Source organism: Sinocyclocheilus rhinocerous, unplaced genomic scaffold (assembly GCF_001515625.1).
Source record: "Sinocyclocheilus rhinocerous isolate Xijiao unplaced genomic scaffold, SAMN03320098_v1.1 scaffold6603, whole genome shotgun sequence".
NCBI classification, from domain to species: domain Eukaryota; kingdom Metazoa; phylum Chordata; class Actinopteri; order Cypriniformes; family Cyprinidae; genus Sinocyclocheilus; species Sinocyclocheilus rhinocerous.
Window position 1 is genome coordinate 68,982 of NW_015667432.1, and position 14,139 is coordinate 83,120.

Here is a 14,139-nt window from a genome sequence, read left to right on the forward strand (position 1 = left end):
GTTTGGTTACCAACGTTCTTCAAAATATCTTCTTTTGTGTTCAACGGAAGAAAGAAACTCATACAGGTTTGGATCAGCTTGAGGGTGAGTCAAAGATGACAGAATTTACATTTTTGGGTGAACTATACTTTAAGACTGGGGTTTTCAACTGAAACCCCAGGGGGCTGCAAGGGAGCGTTTAGAGAAAAACAGTGTTTGTGTTTTATATTTTTATTTACTTCCCCCAATTATTCATTACCATTAAAAAGTTACTGTATCACAGTAATAAGAATCACCACTGAGAATAATAGGAATAATAATGTTTAAGTAAAAAAAATAAATAAATAGAAACACAGAAAATGGGTTTGAAAATATAAAACTAGTTCTTGGGGTGACAGATGACCTGGTGTTGCTTACAAATCTCGTTTACGCTGTAGTTTATTAGTGCGCACATTCATTTGCCGAGTGTGGTGTTGAAGTAGGAAGTGATGCTGTTGAGATGCTAACTGCAGTTAGCACACTAGCATCAGCCATGTGGCCGGATCGGAGCCAAACTGTCTAGATTCTCCATCTTCACTACTGGACACACAAACAGGCACTACGAAAAGATATATTTTCGTTTAGATCTCGACTGACGGGTGATTAGTATTTGTGGCTAAACGTCCGAAGCGCTCAGAGTTTGTAGCAGCAGATAAGACAAAAGAAGCGTCCATCATCCAAACACCATGGCGGACATTTTATATGTGGGGTCGCGAGAGAGAGGCAGACGATCCTTATCTATACGATTGTTACGAAATCTGTACTATAAATCGCCTGCTGGCTGATGAGATCTTCAGGAGACGGCGTTGATGGTGTTAATAAGGACACGTATGCGCGACGCGTCAAACGCCCCGCTCGAACAAAGGGAGAGAGGGTTTGGTCTGGCTTATATTCGCTTTCCCCAAGAAACCAGCCTTCGCAATAATCGATTCTGATTCAGACCGACGCGGTCCTCACTGAACCGGACAGTTGGACTCGTGTAATGATACGGTGTACGTGTTAAAGTCGAATGGCTAATCTGGGTCATCATATCACGATCAAGGCCCAAGCTCAAGGGTCTGTTTCATGGACCGTAAACATCGACGGCCTAAACAGTCAACAAATACATATACTGATATAATATAGTAGTCGTATCGGGGGTTTGTGGGGCAGTAAATAACGCTAGCGGCTCTACAGAGCGAGAAGCGCGTTGGGACTCGTGTTGCCTGAAGCAGGCCTCGGACTCGAGCACGCGTCATGGCGGCTTTCAATTCGCACGCGGATGTGATGGAACGCGGCACGCGAGCGAACATTTAAACCGACGGAGACCGTTTAACGTCTAAAGTTTAACGTACATGAGTCCTTAAATGTATGAAGTAAAGCAAGTCCATAACAAAAACACTGGCCAGGTAGCCACAGGAATACAGTAGTAATATTAAATTGGTGGCTGAATAACGACACCACACAGTCGCAGTGAGGCCACACGCTTTCCCTAACGGAAAAATCCTTTAAGACCTCATACAAATTTAACAGAAACGTTAAAGCACCGACGTATTACAGAAATATATTCTTTTGAATGAACGAGTCCGCAGCCCGAGAGGACTGAGGTTTCGCGGACAGGCTTACCGATGACCTTCTTATCCTCCGCGGTAGCTGCGGCTGTCGGGCTGGATGGGCTCTCCGTGTCGGCGGCAGGCTGCGGCGGCTGCTGCTGTGTTTCGGCCTCGCTGCTCATGTTGTTTTCTTGTTGGTAAAGCCGGCGGTGGCTCTCTAGTGTGTTTTCCCGGTTCTAGATGGTAACCTGGGCCGGCGGTGGTGGGGGCTGCTGCCTTCGGGCTCTCCGCTTTCCTTTCTCCGCTTCCGTTGCCGATCGAACTGGACGGACTGAGTGAAGATGCCGGACGATATTCTGTCACATCTCTCCACCCATCCCTCAATCCAATTGGTCGGATAAGTCAACGTCAATTATTTTACTGACGCTCATTGGTTATATTTACTGTCAATCATATGGAAATATCATTACGTCTGGTCACGATTGGTTACATAAAGAATTAGCACGGCCCAGAATTCAAGACCCCATTTAACCTTGCCGACATACTGGCAGATATATAACCCAAACATATACAACCCATATAACCAAAAAAATTGACCAGAACGTAAAAATAATGCATATTTCACATAGTTCTGAATCATTTATTATGAGCTTTTAAAAAGTGAATATATAAATATGTAAATATATATATATATATATATATATATATTCGTTCAGTGGGACTTTAAGGTTTGTGTCTTCACATAAATGAACTTTTACCCCACCCTACGAAATATTGGAGGGAGCAAAAAGTGTGACAACTAGCCCCGGTCTCCTGCTTCACATTAACCGTTGTTGCCACAAGTTGGCGCACTGGCTCTGAATATGAGCGCTAGGTAGTGAGCGTCCTTTTTCATTTAAAGTTACTTATAAACATTTGGGATCTAAATATATTCTTAGTGATAGAGTAATGATTAATTGAATTCAATTCCAAAGTAAATGCAATGACCAAGTATGTTTTATTAAATGTAATATGTAAACTTCACATATTTTCTCCGTTACTTAATTAGATGAACTCTGAACTCTCCAAAGGCGCGTTTGTCCACATGAACATTCGTTCAGTGGCAGGCTTACACATTTTAAAATAAATAAAGGAAAATATTTATAAATCAGGTATGAAATATTGAGAGAACGGGCTTGGTACCTCTAGTTATATTTTGATGGTCTTATCTAGACATGCCAGTAAAGCTCCTTGAATTGAACTGAGAAAGTACATTTATTTATTTACATAGGAGTATGTGTAATTTAATCTTATTCAACACTTAGCACTATTAAAATTTTGTATAATTTTATTTATATCATATTTTATTCATCACTCAGCACGCTATTGCAATACTGTTTTATTGGTGCTTGTTGTTCCATTGTTTATTGTTATATTATAATCATGTTTTATACAATTGAATTGAGAGCGAGAGATTATCAAAAGCAGTTTAGGAAATTGGTGTATATTTAAATACAAAGCTATATACTTATCATTCATTAAACTCCCATTTATCTCAAAATGTCCTCATATTATACTGTCAAAACAGTTCATCTCTCTAGCATTCATTTCCAATGTGCAAAATATTTAACAGACAGCAAATCGACAAAGACAGAAATGAAGCAGGTATGAATAGCTTCACTCATCAGTGAGCGAATCATAACTGAATCAATCCATGACTTCAATGTAAATAAATCCCATCACTGACTTCTCCCACCGCATTATAAAGGAAGCACTCAATGACCATTTGAGACAGACTCTGGCTAGTTGTGAGACAGACCCACGCTACCCCCTTCCCTTTTGTCATGTAAATATGTTTTTGGCACTACCGTCAAGGAGACCTGGTTGAAGTGTGATTTTATTGTTAATGGTCCGGCCCTGTTGTCCCACACAAAGACGGGCTTTAACATTGACCCCAGAAGCCTCCCACCGAGTCCAAACTCTTCCTGCACTTCAGCTGAAAGAGCCCTTTTGTGTGCGTGGGACACGGTCCAAGAGATGGGGGAAGGGGTTTCTGGGTTAGGGTAGGCAGCAAGAAGAAGACAAAGGGAGTACAATCATAAGGAATTTGCATTAAGTGGCGTGTCCTTTAAGGTGTTGGCTCAGTATCATAAACTCAAAGCCCTTGACAATTCAGGAAACATCTCTTGATTTCAATTCTCACTGAATCTGAAGTGAAATAAAGAATGTAACACAATGACTTTAAAAAAAAAAAAAACACGGGTCAACATTTATTAAGTTACAAGGTTTAGAAAACCCTCAACGGTCTTAAGGCCATTTCTAAAGGCTGATCAAAATAAAAGAATGTACAAAGAATACATGTTTCTGTCTTGAATGTTCAAGTTTGGTCATAAATGCAAATGTCGATAAAAGATAGTCAAGATGAGCTAATCGTGAAATCTGCTCTGAACCAGTGTCGAGTGCTAACATGCACATTTTGCTGTGACTTACATTTGCATTAAGTGGCGTGTCCTTTAAGGTGTTGGCTCAGTATCATAAACTCAAAGCCCTTGACAATTCAGGAAACATCTCTTGATTTCAATTCTCACTGAATCTGAAGTGAAATAAAGAATGTAACACAATGACTTAAAAAAAACAAAACACGGGTCAACATTTATTAAGTTACAAGGTTTAGAAAACCCTCAACGGTCTTAAGGCCATTTCTAAAGGCTGATCAAAATAAAAGAATGTACAAAGAATACATGTTTCTGTCTTGAATGTTCAAGTTTGGTCATAAATGCAAATGTCGATAAAAGATAGTCAAGATGAGCTAATCGTGAAATCTGCTCTGAACCAGTGTCGAGTGCTAACATGCACATTTTGCTGTGACTTACATTGTACAATATAAAATTACAAACTCGTTCAACCAAGAATTTTTCACAAATAATCAGGCAATTCCACAAAATTACCTATACAAAAATGACACGATTTGCAATGGAGATGATGATAAGTTAGTCGTCCGAAATGGCTTGTCTGTTTTCTTTAAAGCAAAGGTCACATGTCTTTTCTGATGTGTAATACATCACATCTCTCCACACTGGGCAACGACAATGGGCAGCTTAGGCTTGTTGTTGGGTCCTGTTGGTACATTCTGTATGGGAGAAAGAAGAAAAACATCAAAAAAAGTACCCAGATCACAGGTCTACATAGAATCTAACTAGGGCTGTCAAATCGATTAATTGCATCCGAAATAAAAGTTAGTTTACACATAATATATGTAAGTGTACTGTGTAAATTTAGATGTGTGTATATATATATATATATAAAAAAAAAAATTAAAATTCAGTTAAAATGTAATAGGAAAATAAGTAAAAGTTCTCCATAAAGCCTTCTATACACAAAATACATGTCCCTTCCCCTTCAGCCCTTTGTGCAGGTACCACAAGTTAGGATTGACGTATGCATTATTCACATTGTGCACCTCAGATGAGGTGAATTACGGTATCGTGCATATGATCTCAATAAATTAGAATGTCGTGGAAAAGTTCATTTATTTCAGTAATTCAACTCAAATTGTGAAACTCGTGTATTAAATAAATTCAATGCACACAGACTGAAGTAGTTTAAGTCTTTGGTTCTTTTAATTGTGATGATTTTGGCTCACATTTAACAAAAACCCACCAAAACAAAGCTAGCAAAACAAAGTTTCAAACATTGCTTAGAACAGTAATCTATCAAAGAAAGGGATTATGAAATAATGAAAGCATAGAAGTAGTTTTTATTATTATTTTTTTTTTAGAAAGTATTAGGATGCACTGAAGTGCTCACTGAAGAGTCTGGGTTGTTTCTTCAACATTTTCTTGATGTTTTTGTAGTTGATCTTTCAAAGAAACCAATACTGAAAAGTCTGAGAATTCCATCTCATCATAAGGAATTCTCTCAGACTCTTACGTAGACGTTGACAAACATTTCTTCATATGCTTTAAGCATGACAGATCTCCAACTTGCCACCCAAGTTAACGGATCAATCGTCAATAGGATCAATAATAAATTGCTCTGAAAGAACTGACACTTGAGAACATTTGAAATGTACAAAGCTTGAAAAATAATGTCTTACCTCAATTTTTCTCATGACAAGCAAACCATCCACCACTTTTCCTGTAAGAAAGACCCCCAGCAGTTAATGACAGGAGTTCTCTCAGTACTGAATCAATACAGGATTTATCTGACCTACCAAATACCACATGCTTCCCATCCAACCAGTCACACTTTGTGCAGGTAATAAAAAACTGGCAGCCATTTGTTCCAGGTCCACTGTTTGCCTGCCGGGGAAAAAGATGATTTTACATTTTTGATTGGAAACAACAGAGAACAAACAATCTGATGGCTAGATGGAGTGCATTTATCCTTTATCAATGTATCACTTTGTCTTTGATGAGTGATGTGTTCAAAAGAAGAAAATGACTTCGCATGATGCTGCAGCTGGTCACATGGTTTTGGTGATGAAACATTTTTGCGTTTTCAGGGGATGGTTTGGTTAGTAACACAGCCGACAGAATTTTTGTGGGCACGAGTAAAAAGAAACATTGTCTTATCTGAAAATCAATCAAGTTAGTGTGGCCCACTAAATATTCCCCACTAGATGCATCTTATAAGATTAGGGCCACTTTAGCCTTGTAATGATAACAGTACTTAAAGGGATTTTGAAGAGAATTTTAAGCACTATTAATCTGATATGCTGTCATAAAGCATACTGTGAATGTACAGCAAGGGTTTTACACTGCTATTGTGTGTATAGAAGCTTTACCATTGACAAGAGTCCTGGGCCGGACTGCTTCATTCTGAAGTTCTCATCTGCAAACGGTCCCCTGTAGATACTGCAGATACCAGTGCCATCCCCCTGATGGACAAGAATACAGTGTTTACCACCACTCACACAGAGTCAGAAAATCTGAATCACTCAATAAACCGTAAGACATGTAGGCTAGCTGTGCGTGTGTGTGTGTGTGTGTGTGTGTGTGTGTACAGTAGGGTCCTCTGACCACTAGAGGCAGACAAACACACACGAGACAGACACACAATCTGTTTTTTTGTTTGTTTTTTAAAATAATTTACACCACAGGTTTAATGTATCATTTAATTAAAAACTGGGTCGCCGAATCTACACTTTATGTACTTTCAAACCAATCATAACTTTTTACCATATTTGTAAGCGTTCCATGTGTGGTCCAACAATATACAGGTTTTTCAATGTTTTTATTTATTTATTTTTTCTTCTAATACAGATATTTACTGTATATAGCAGGACAATGGCCGATATAAATAAAAGTCCCTACATACAAAGAAAGTAATACTATAATTTACTGATGACAAATCATTAATTCTCAAAATTCTAGAATAAAATTACAAATATTTCCACAGTATACTTACAATTCACTATAAGTATTTGAAATAGAAAATTTGCATTATGATGCTGTCAGAAGATTAGGAAAAGACACAAGGGGAGGAAGGACCGATGGCAGAAATTAAGTAAAATGAAATGGGCAAAAGTGATTATCTGGATTTACTAAGCATTATCATTAATGCACACATATAGAACTTTTCAAAAACTCAATGTTTGGAGTTTGCCCTGTACACTCCACTATTTTCATGACCTTAGTGAAGGCATCCTGAACAGAACACCAACACTATTATCTAGATAGAAATATTGTTCGTAAACAATTATATTTCTAAAACAATTTCATATTAAAGGGGTCATATGATGTTGCTAAAAAGAACATTATTTGGTGTATTTGGTGTAATGAAATGTGTTTAAACGGTTTAAGGGATCCTCAGAGCTTAATATGAGTCGCAGCATTTGTGGCATAATGTTGATTGCCACAAAAAATAACTTGGACTCATCACCTGGAGGATTAAAAAGCTGAAATGTGAAGCTTATAATTTTATATAAATTTTACACTAAGTATTCTGTACTAAAACTATTATAACTTCTAAAGCTGTTATAGTTTTAGTCTTCTTATAGTGATTATTTTAATCCATTCACTGTAAGTGCTTTACTGTAGATTTCACTTCACTCTTGTTTTTTGCTTTTTTTTTAATAAAAAAAAAAGGAAAAGTGGAAATTAATTTGATTAATTGATAATGTGATAGTTAACATTAACATTTCCTCCTTTCTCTCCACCTTCTCGAGATTGGACCCAAAGTTAATTAATCTTTGCTGACGATTGGCAGATGTGGACAGTAACGAAGTACATTTACTTGAGTACTGTACTTAAAGTACACTTTTTGAGTATCTGTACTTTACTTGAGTATACTTTTTTCTGGAAACTTGCAACTTCAACTTCAATTGGTGAGCCAAGGCACCAGGAGTACTCTGCCCGTTTGGACTTGCTGTTGTGTATCTTGTGTGTTAGTGTGTGAAGCGCTACTGTGCTCCAGATCACATCTACTCCAGTGAGTCCTCACTGCACAGTTCAAACACACCTGATTCAACTTCATTAGCAGAGACACCAAGACCACAGACAGGTTTGTCAAGTAAGGCAGGCATCCAAAATGTGCAGTTTTTCAGGAACAGGAATGAAAACCACTTTGTCTACTACACAGCCGTCTGTGCTGAGTGAGTGTATAATAAAACATTTGTAAATATCAGTCTTCTTGGGAAACTACAGTGGATGTATATAAGGCCTCTGTCTTGTTTTTCGGTTAGATATACAGATTAGCTATTTGTATTTTTCTTTAGCTTTCTGTTCTAGGTACACTGTAAAAAATATTTTTTAGAAGTTATAAAAATATTATTAAGTACATCATACACTTTTTCACCCAGTATTTAAGATATAAAGTAAAAAAGGGCAAATTAATACTGCAATTTAATCAAACTAATAGAAAAACGGATGACTGCAAATATAAGGGCACATCCTTATTGGCTCATTTATAAAAGCACATCCTTGTTTGAAAAGATGGATATCATGCATGACAGCCAACACACAAACAGACCCCAAAAACAAAGTTCTGAAACATGTCAAAGGCCAAACACCTGGATGATTTATTCAACTTCATTGTCTGGATCACAAAGCAAAACTTACATTGACGAAATCACCACCCTGAATCATGAAGTCCTTTATCACCCTGCCAAAAGAAAAGATGTACATTATCATTTTTTTTCAACAGATATTTTGTGATCACATACACTTTTATGGGCGACATGCAGCAAGAACTGTGATTTTCTTTTAATTATATCATTAGATTTTGATATACATATATATAGTGGGTGCTATAAATATACATAAAGCCTTTGACCCAAATTCAATGCAGTGAAAGCCATTATTTGTACAGTCAACATCATAGTGCTGTTCTGAATTGCAAAGCATCATTCAGGGTGGATTTGCATTGAAATTTTGATAAATGAAAAACTTACAACACCTGTCTGAAGGACAGAAACAAAAAAAGCCCAAAGTTTCATAACTTTGAATTATATATTTGAACAAACCTTTGTCTAATTAAGAGCAACAGTAATAGCTTGATTAAGCCATACAGCACTAAATATTGTTATACAATCAATATAACAGTGTATAATACTGACTAAAGTGTCTCACCGATGAAATGTGCAGCCTTTATAGCCTACAGGAACACCGTCCTTCCTACAGTGAATAAAAGCACCACATGAACAAGGTATATGCAAATTCAAGCAGGACCAGGAAGAAAGAGCTGTGCACATAGCATGCTTTCATGAAATACAAGCTGTGTTTAATCTGTAACCCTATCCAGCACGTTTCTTATAGAATCATTTCTACATCCTCAAAAGCATTAGTCACAATAACTCAGTAAATGTGGTACTATAGGTTCAACTATGCATGTGGCTGAAGTAGCACAGCCATCTATTAAACAGTTCATCTGAAAATGAAAATTTGCTGTTAATTTACTCACCCTCAGGCCATCCAAGATGTAGATGACTTTTTTCTTCAGTAGAACCGTAAAGATTACTTTTAGCTGAAGCCACGATGATTCAAAAATTGTAGGTCAGGGACTTCAGTCACATTGGGGAAGTCGTGGCCTAGTAGTTAGTCGGACTCGTAACCCAAAGGTTGTGGGTTCGAGTCTCATACCGGCAGGAATTGTAGGTGGGGGGAGTGAATGTACAGCGCTCTCTCCCACCTTCAATACCACGACTGAGGTGCTCTTGAGCAAGGCACCGAACCCCCAACTGCTCCCCGGGCGCCGCAGCAAAAATGGCTGCCCACTGCTCCGGGTGTGTGTTCACGGTGTGTGTGTGTTCACTGCTGTGTGTGTGCGCACTTAGGATGGGTTAAATGCAGAGCATGAATTCCGAGTATGGGTCACCATACTTGGCCACACGTCACTTCACTTCACTTCACTTCACTTGAGTCAAAAAAAGCATATACAGGCAAGAGAAAATGAATACCTGTGGCTCCTGACGATATATTGAGATCTTATGAAGCAAAACGATCAGTCTGTGTAAGAAACTGAACATTATCACCTGTAATCCAGAGCAGCAGAGGCAAACGAATCATTCTTTTGAATCAGTTCTTTTTAGTGAACTAGATGAACCAACTCTACAAGTTATTCAATCAAAACTGACTTTCAGACTAGGGATGCACCGAAATGAAAATTCTTGGCCGAAGCCGAACAAAATGAAACACTGGGCCGAAGGCCGAATACCGAACACGGTTTTTCGCATTTTTTTCTCCATTTTGCCAATTTTTTTCACCATTGCATAAATGAAATAGCCAAAATGTGCTTTAAAAATATTTACTTAACACTTAACATTTTTTTACATTCTAGCAGACATACCAATAAAACACAATTTAGCTTAAAATTAACAAGTTAGTAAAATAATATTTTTTGGCCATTTTTGAGGCCCCCTTCTTGAATCATGCATGTATTTTTTACTGTACAAATAAATGCAGCCTTGCTGAGCAGAAGAGACTTCTTTTAAAACATTAGAAAATATTACAGATCCCAGAACACTATGTGTGAATGCTTTAGTTAATAGAGCTGTTGTAATTATTATTATCCTTTATATTGTCTTTATTTTATTTTACAGATCAACAGTAAAATTACAATAATAAGATTTATTAATGTTGATGGAGTTCTTGCTTTTCTCAGCTTTTATTTTGGCAGAAACCCGCAGGAAGATCTCAGTGCTTCTTTTTGTTGACAGCAGATTTATAAATGATTCTCACTGCGAATTTGGGAAGACATTTGTTGCACGTATCGCATTGTCACATGCCTTGTAAAAATTCATAAAAATGTTACTGAGCAACTGACGAATAACGCTATTTCAGCGCAGATTTTTCTCGCGCTTTGGACTTTGCGCAGCGAGCTCATGCAGCGCTGTTTGAATACATGCAATTCGTTTGGGTATTAGAAAACACAATGTTCTGCAGTTTATTCAATTGTTTAAGGCCATTTCGCGATTTCAATCATCATACAGTAACCAGCAACAACCACCCTTCCTCTTCTCATCGGAGACATGAGATGCAGCACTAAACAGTCTTTCGCTGTCGGTGCTTGTAATGCTTTTTGCGTCTTTCTTGGACAGTTTTAAATGCTTCCACACTGCTGACATGTTTGTTGCATTAGTGCGCGCCTCTATTTGATCGCGTCACGTCATTGTTCGGTACAATTTATTCGGTCTTTTTGCTTATTCGGTTCGGTTGCCGAACATTTGGTGCATCCCTATTTCAGACTATTGTGTGATTACGTAAACAAACTGGTGAATCAGTTATTTGAACCAGTTCATTCTGACTTCACAGGTAATAATGGTGTAAATAATGTTCAGCTTCTTGCACAGACCGATCGTTTCGATTCATAAGACCTCAATGTATCATCAGGAGCCACGGGTAATAATTTTGTGTTGCCTGTACAGGTTTTTTTTTTTTACACTCGTTTTATGAATCACCAAGGACCATGGTTTCAGTTAAAAATCCTCTTTACTGTTTTAATGAAGAAAAATAATAATCACCTGTATCTTGGATGGGCTGAGGGTGAGTAAATTAACAACAACTGTTCATTTTTGGGTCAACTATCGCTTCAACTCACTGAAATCTGACTGACTTACTTGAATTCACCAGTACAGAACTGCCTGAAAGACACAGAAAAAACAGATTTACATGTGTGTTATGATGCCTGCAGCTATTCCACCTGAGCGTATTCTGGGTTTATGCATGAAAGGACTGTGGAATCATCTTACCGAAAATTTTCTGCAGTCTTCGGAACAATGTCAGCAAAAAGCTCGATCTTCATTCTGCCCACTTCCTGAAAACAAAAAAACATTAAACAAAAGCTGATTACAAACAAAGAGACAAAATATTCACATTTACACTGATCGCGAGTCACATTCAAATGAAAGTTGTTGCATTCTGTGCTGCTGCAGTGGATGCGCTTTCTAATCATCTGTAAAACTATATCTGCGATGTGAGGCCTTAACCATGGACGGATGATTTGTTGTGTGCTTGTGGAATGTTGCTGTTGTCCTACATGAGCACACATGAGAAATGAAGCGTGCGAGTTGGAGCCGTCACAGCCCCACGTGGGTTAGGCTGGCCATCGTGTCGTAAAAGAGCTGCTTGTTTGGACTCAACTAATGGATGAATCCAGTGCTGCATTAGTGCAGCGATTCTCTCTTCTGAGGACCTTTGTGAGAGTCATGGAGATGCTGTTTCCAACACCCTGAGAATTCCTTTGATGTTATGGTGTTTTCTCCTATGCAGTTTTATCACAAGAATATGGGTTTCATCGCAAAGGTTTTCAGGTATGACTATCAAAAACTAGGATAGTTTTTCATACTAAACTAAAAAAGGTCAATTGGTAACAGATTAATGGATTAGTCTTGGTAATTTGGAAAGGATCAAAGAAATGCTTGTGCTTGGAATGTTAACAAATGTTTATAGTTAAAGAAAAGTAAATCCATCTGTGAAGAACGGCCACTTTATATAAAGAGAATTCGGAACACTATGAAGCTGAGAATCAAGAGAAATTTGTAAAACTTTTGCTTTGAAGGAAATGTGAGTGGTTCTTGCCCTCGCAAAATTAACAACCACCGTGATGCTTTTGTTGTGAGTGGTTGCCAGGGCGCTGCCATGCGGTTGGTAGGGAGTTCTGGACCGTTGCTAGGGCATGGATAGGTAGCTGCTTTTGTCCCAGGTCAAAAGAGCAACTCCTCTGCTCACGTTTCTATATTTGGGTCTCTAAAAATGATTTGGATCCCTCCTTCAAAGAAAATCTATAGGATTGGTTTTTGTTTTGTTTTTTTTGCTTCACACATTTCAACATCTGCAAGGCAAAATTGTACTTTTTAATACAGATTATTGCTGGTATGGTGCATGATTCACAAGTGCATGTTACTGCAATGAAAAATATCTTCTTTCAGCTAAATTTATACCACTGGAGTTCAGAATGCTTGAAAGCTGACAGATGCTCTAAAGCTATACGTTTATTACTTTTCCTGAGCACCACACCACGACTAGATCAAATGCTAGAACTGTTTATATTTGACTCGCTCGGGGGCAATTTGGAGGGGAAAATAAAAATCTCTAAAAGCAACAGGAAATAGTGGCGAGTGGTAGTTTGAAGAAACGTCAGATCATGTAGTCAAAACTTAAATCTGCTTTTTAATGGCAAACCAGCCTTGGAAAGATTTAAATATTGTTTTGAAAGGATGAGGAAACTTCGAGGATGTATACAAATGTATATTTGATTTTTTTTTTCACTTTTATTTGAAAGAAATTAAAGATAGTAAATATTAACATATAACAGATAAAGACAAAACATTATGTAAAGTTATTAAAACATAAATGTCTACTTATAGTACAGTTAATAATCTGCACTGTGCAAAAGTCTCAGGCCATTAGTATTTTCACCAAAAACCAAATGGTTTTAATCCATGTTATTGCAGGAATGTTTCTTGGAGATGTTGCCACAGTTCTTCAGGATTTAGTCTGTCTCAGTTTGTTCATGTAATCTCAGACGGACTGGATGATGCTGAGATCAGATCTCTGTGTGCAGCACTGGCTGTTGTTGTCAGACTCCTTGTGCAAACAAAAAAATCTCACTGGATTATTACGAATAATTAATGGAAAAAGGAATGTTTGGAAATGGGGCCAAGTATGGTGACCCATACTCGGAATTTTACTAAAATACTCGGTTTTGTATTGTCTAGATGGGAACCAGCATTCCAGTATGTTTGGAGGAAGCTGAATCTGCACAGCCTTTCCTGTGAAACAACTATGCGCTGAACTTTACTGTTTGCAACTGGACACAACTGATCCACATATCCTGCAATTTTTCATCTGCCGAATGTTGCGTTGACTGAAACACTGCTGTACTGTGTTGCAAAGTCCAAGGTATTGACTCAACTTTATTTACACACAGGACTTACATTCACTGACTTGTACAGGACTTGAAGTATTACAGACCATTTGATAAGCAGCTTTCATATTTCTGATGACATAAATGCCAATATTGTGCCTTCATCTTTCATTTTAAAAGTGAAACTTCCATGATGTAAAGTGGCTTGTTTGTTAATAAACAGTTCCATTTTGCCATATACATACATATAGTATATATGTATATGGCATATACAGTGGGTACGGAAAGTATTCAGACCCCCTTA

At 37.7% G+C, this 14,139-nt stretch overlaps 2 protein-coding genes across 5 annotated transcripts in view; both read right to left on the minus strand.

Annotated features, from left to right (window-relative positions):
* The window catches only part of LOC107733967 (nuclease-sensitive element-binding protein 1-like), a 7,037-nt gene extending 5,218 nt beyond the window's left edge, over nt 1-1,819 (minus strand). For all 4 annotated transcript variants that reach the window (XM_016545833.1, XM_016545832.1, XM_016545831.1 and 1 more), the window contains exon 1: nt 1,624-1,819. In XM_016545833.1, coding sequence (XP_016401319.1) covers nt 1,624-1,732 — 109 coding nt within the window. In that variant the 5' untranslated portion in view covers nt 1,733-1,819. The remainder of the gene's footprint in view (nt 1-1,623) is intronic.
* A 2,206-nt stretch (nt 1,820-4,025) lies between these two features.
* On the minus strand, nt 4,026-11,785 carry LOC107733969 (peptidyl-prolyl cis-trans isomerase H). The gene is made up of 8 exons (XM_016545834.1): nt 11,719-11,785; nt 11,587-11,610; nt 9,101-9,145; nt 8,591-8,633; nt 6,316-6,408; nt 5,743-5,830; nt 5,626-5,666; nt 4,026-4,659 (listed from the first exon to the last, which is right to left on the minus strand). The coding sequence occupies exons 1-8, from the start codon at nt 11,769-11,771 to the stop codon at nt 4,591-4,593; spliced, it is 456 nt and encodes a 151-aa protein (XP_016401320.1). The 5' UTR covers nt 11,772-11,785; the 3' UTR covers nt 4,026-4,590.
* Between the last annotated feature and the right edge of the window lie 2,354 nt (nt 11,786-14,139).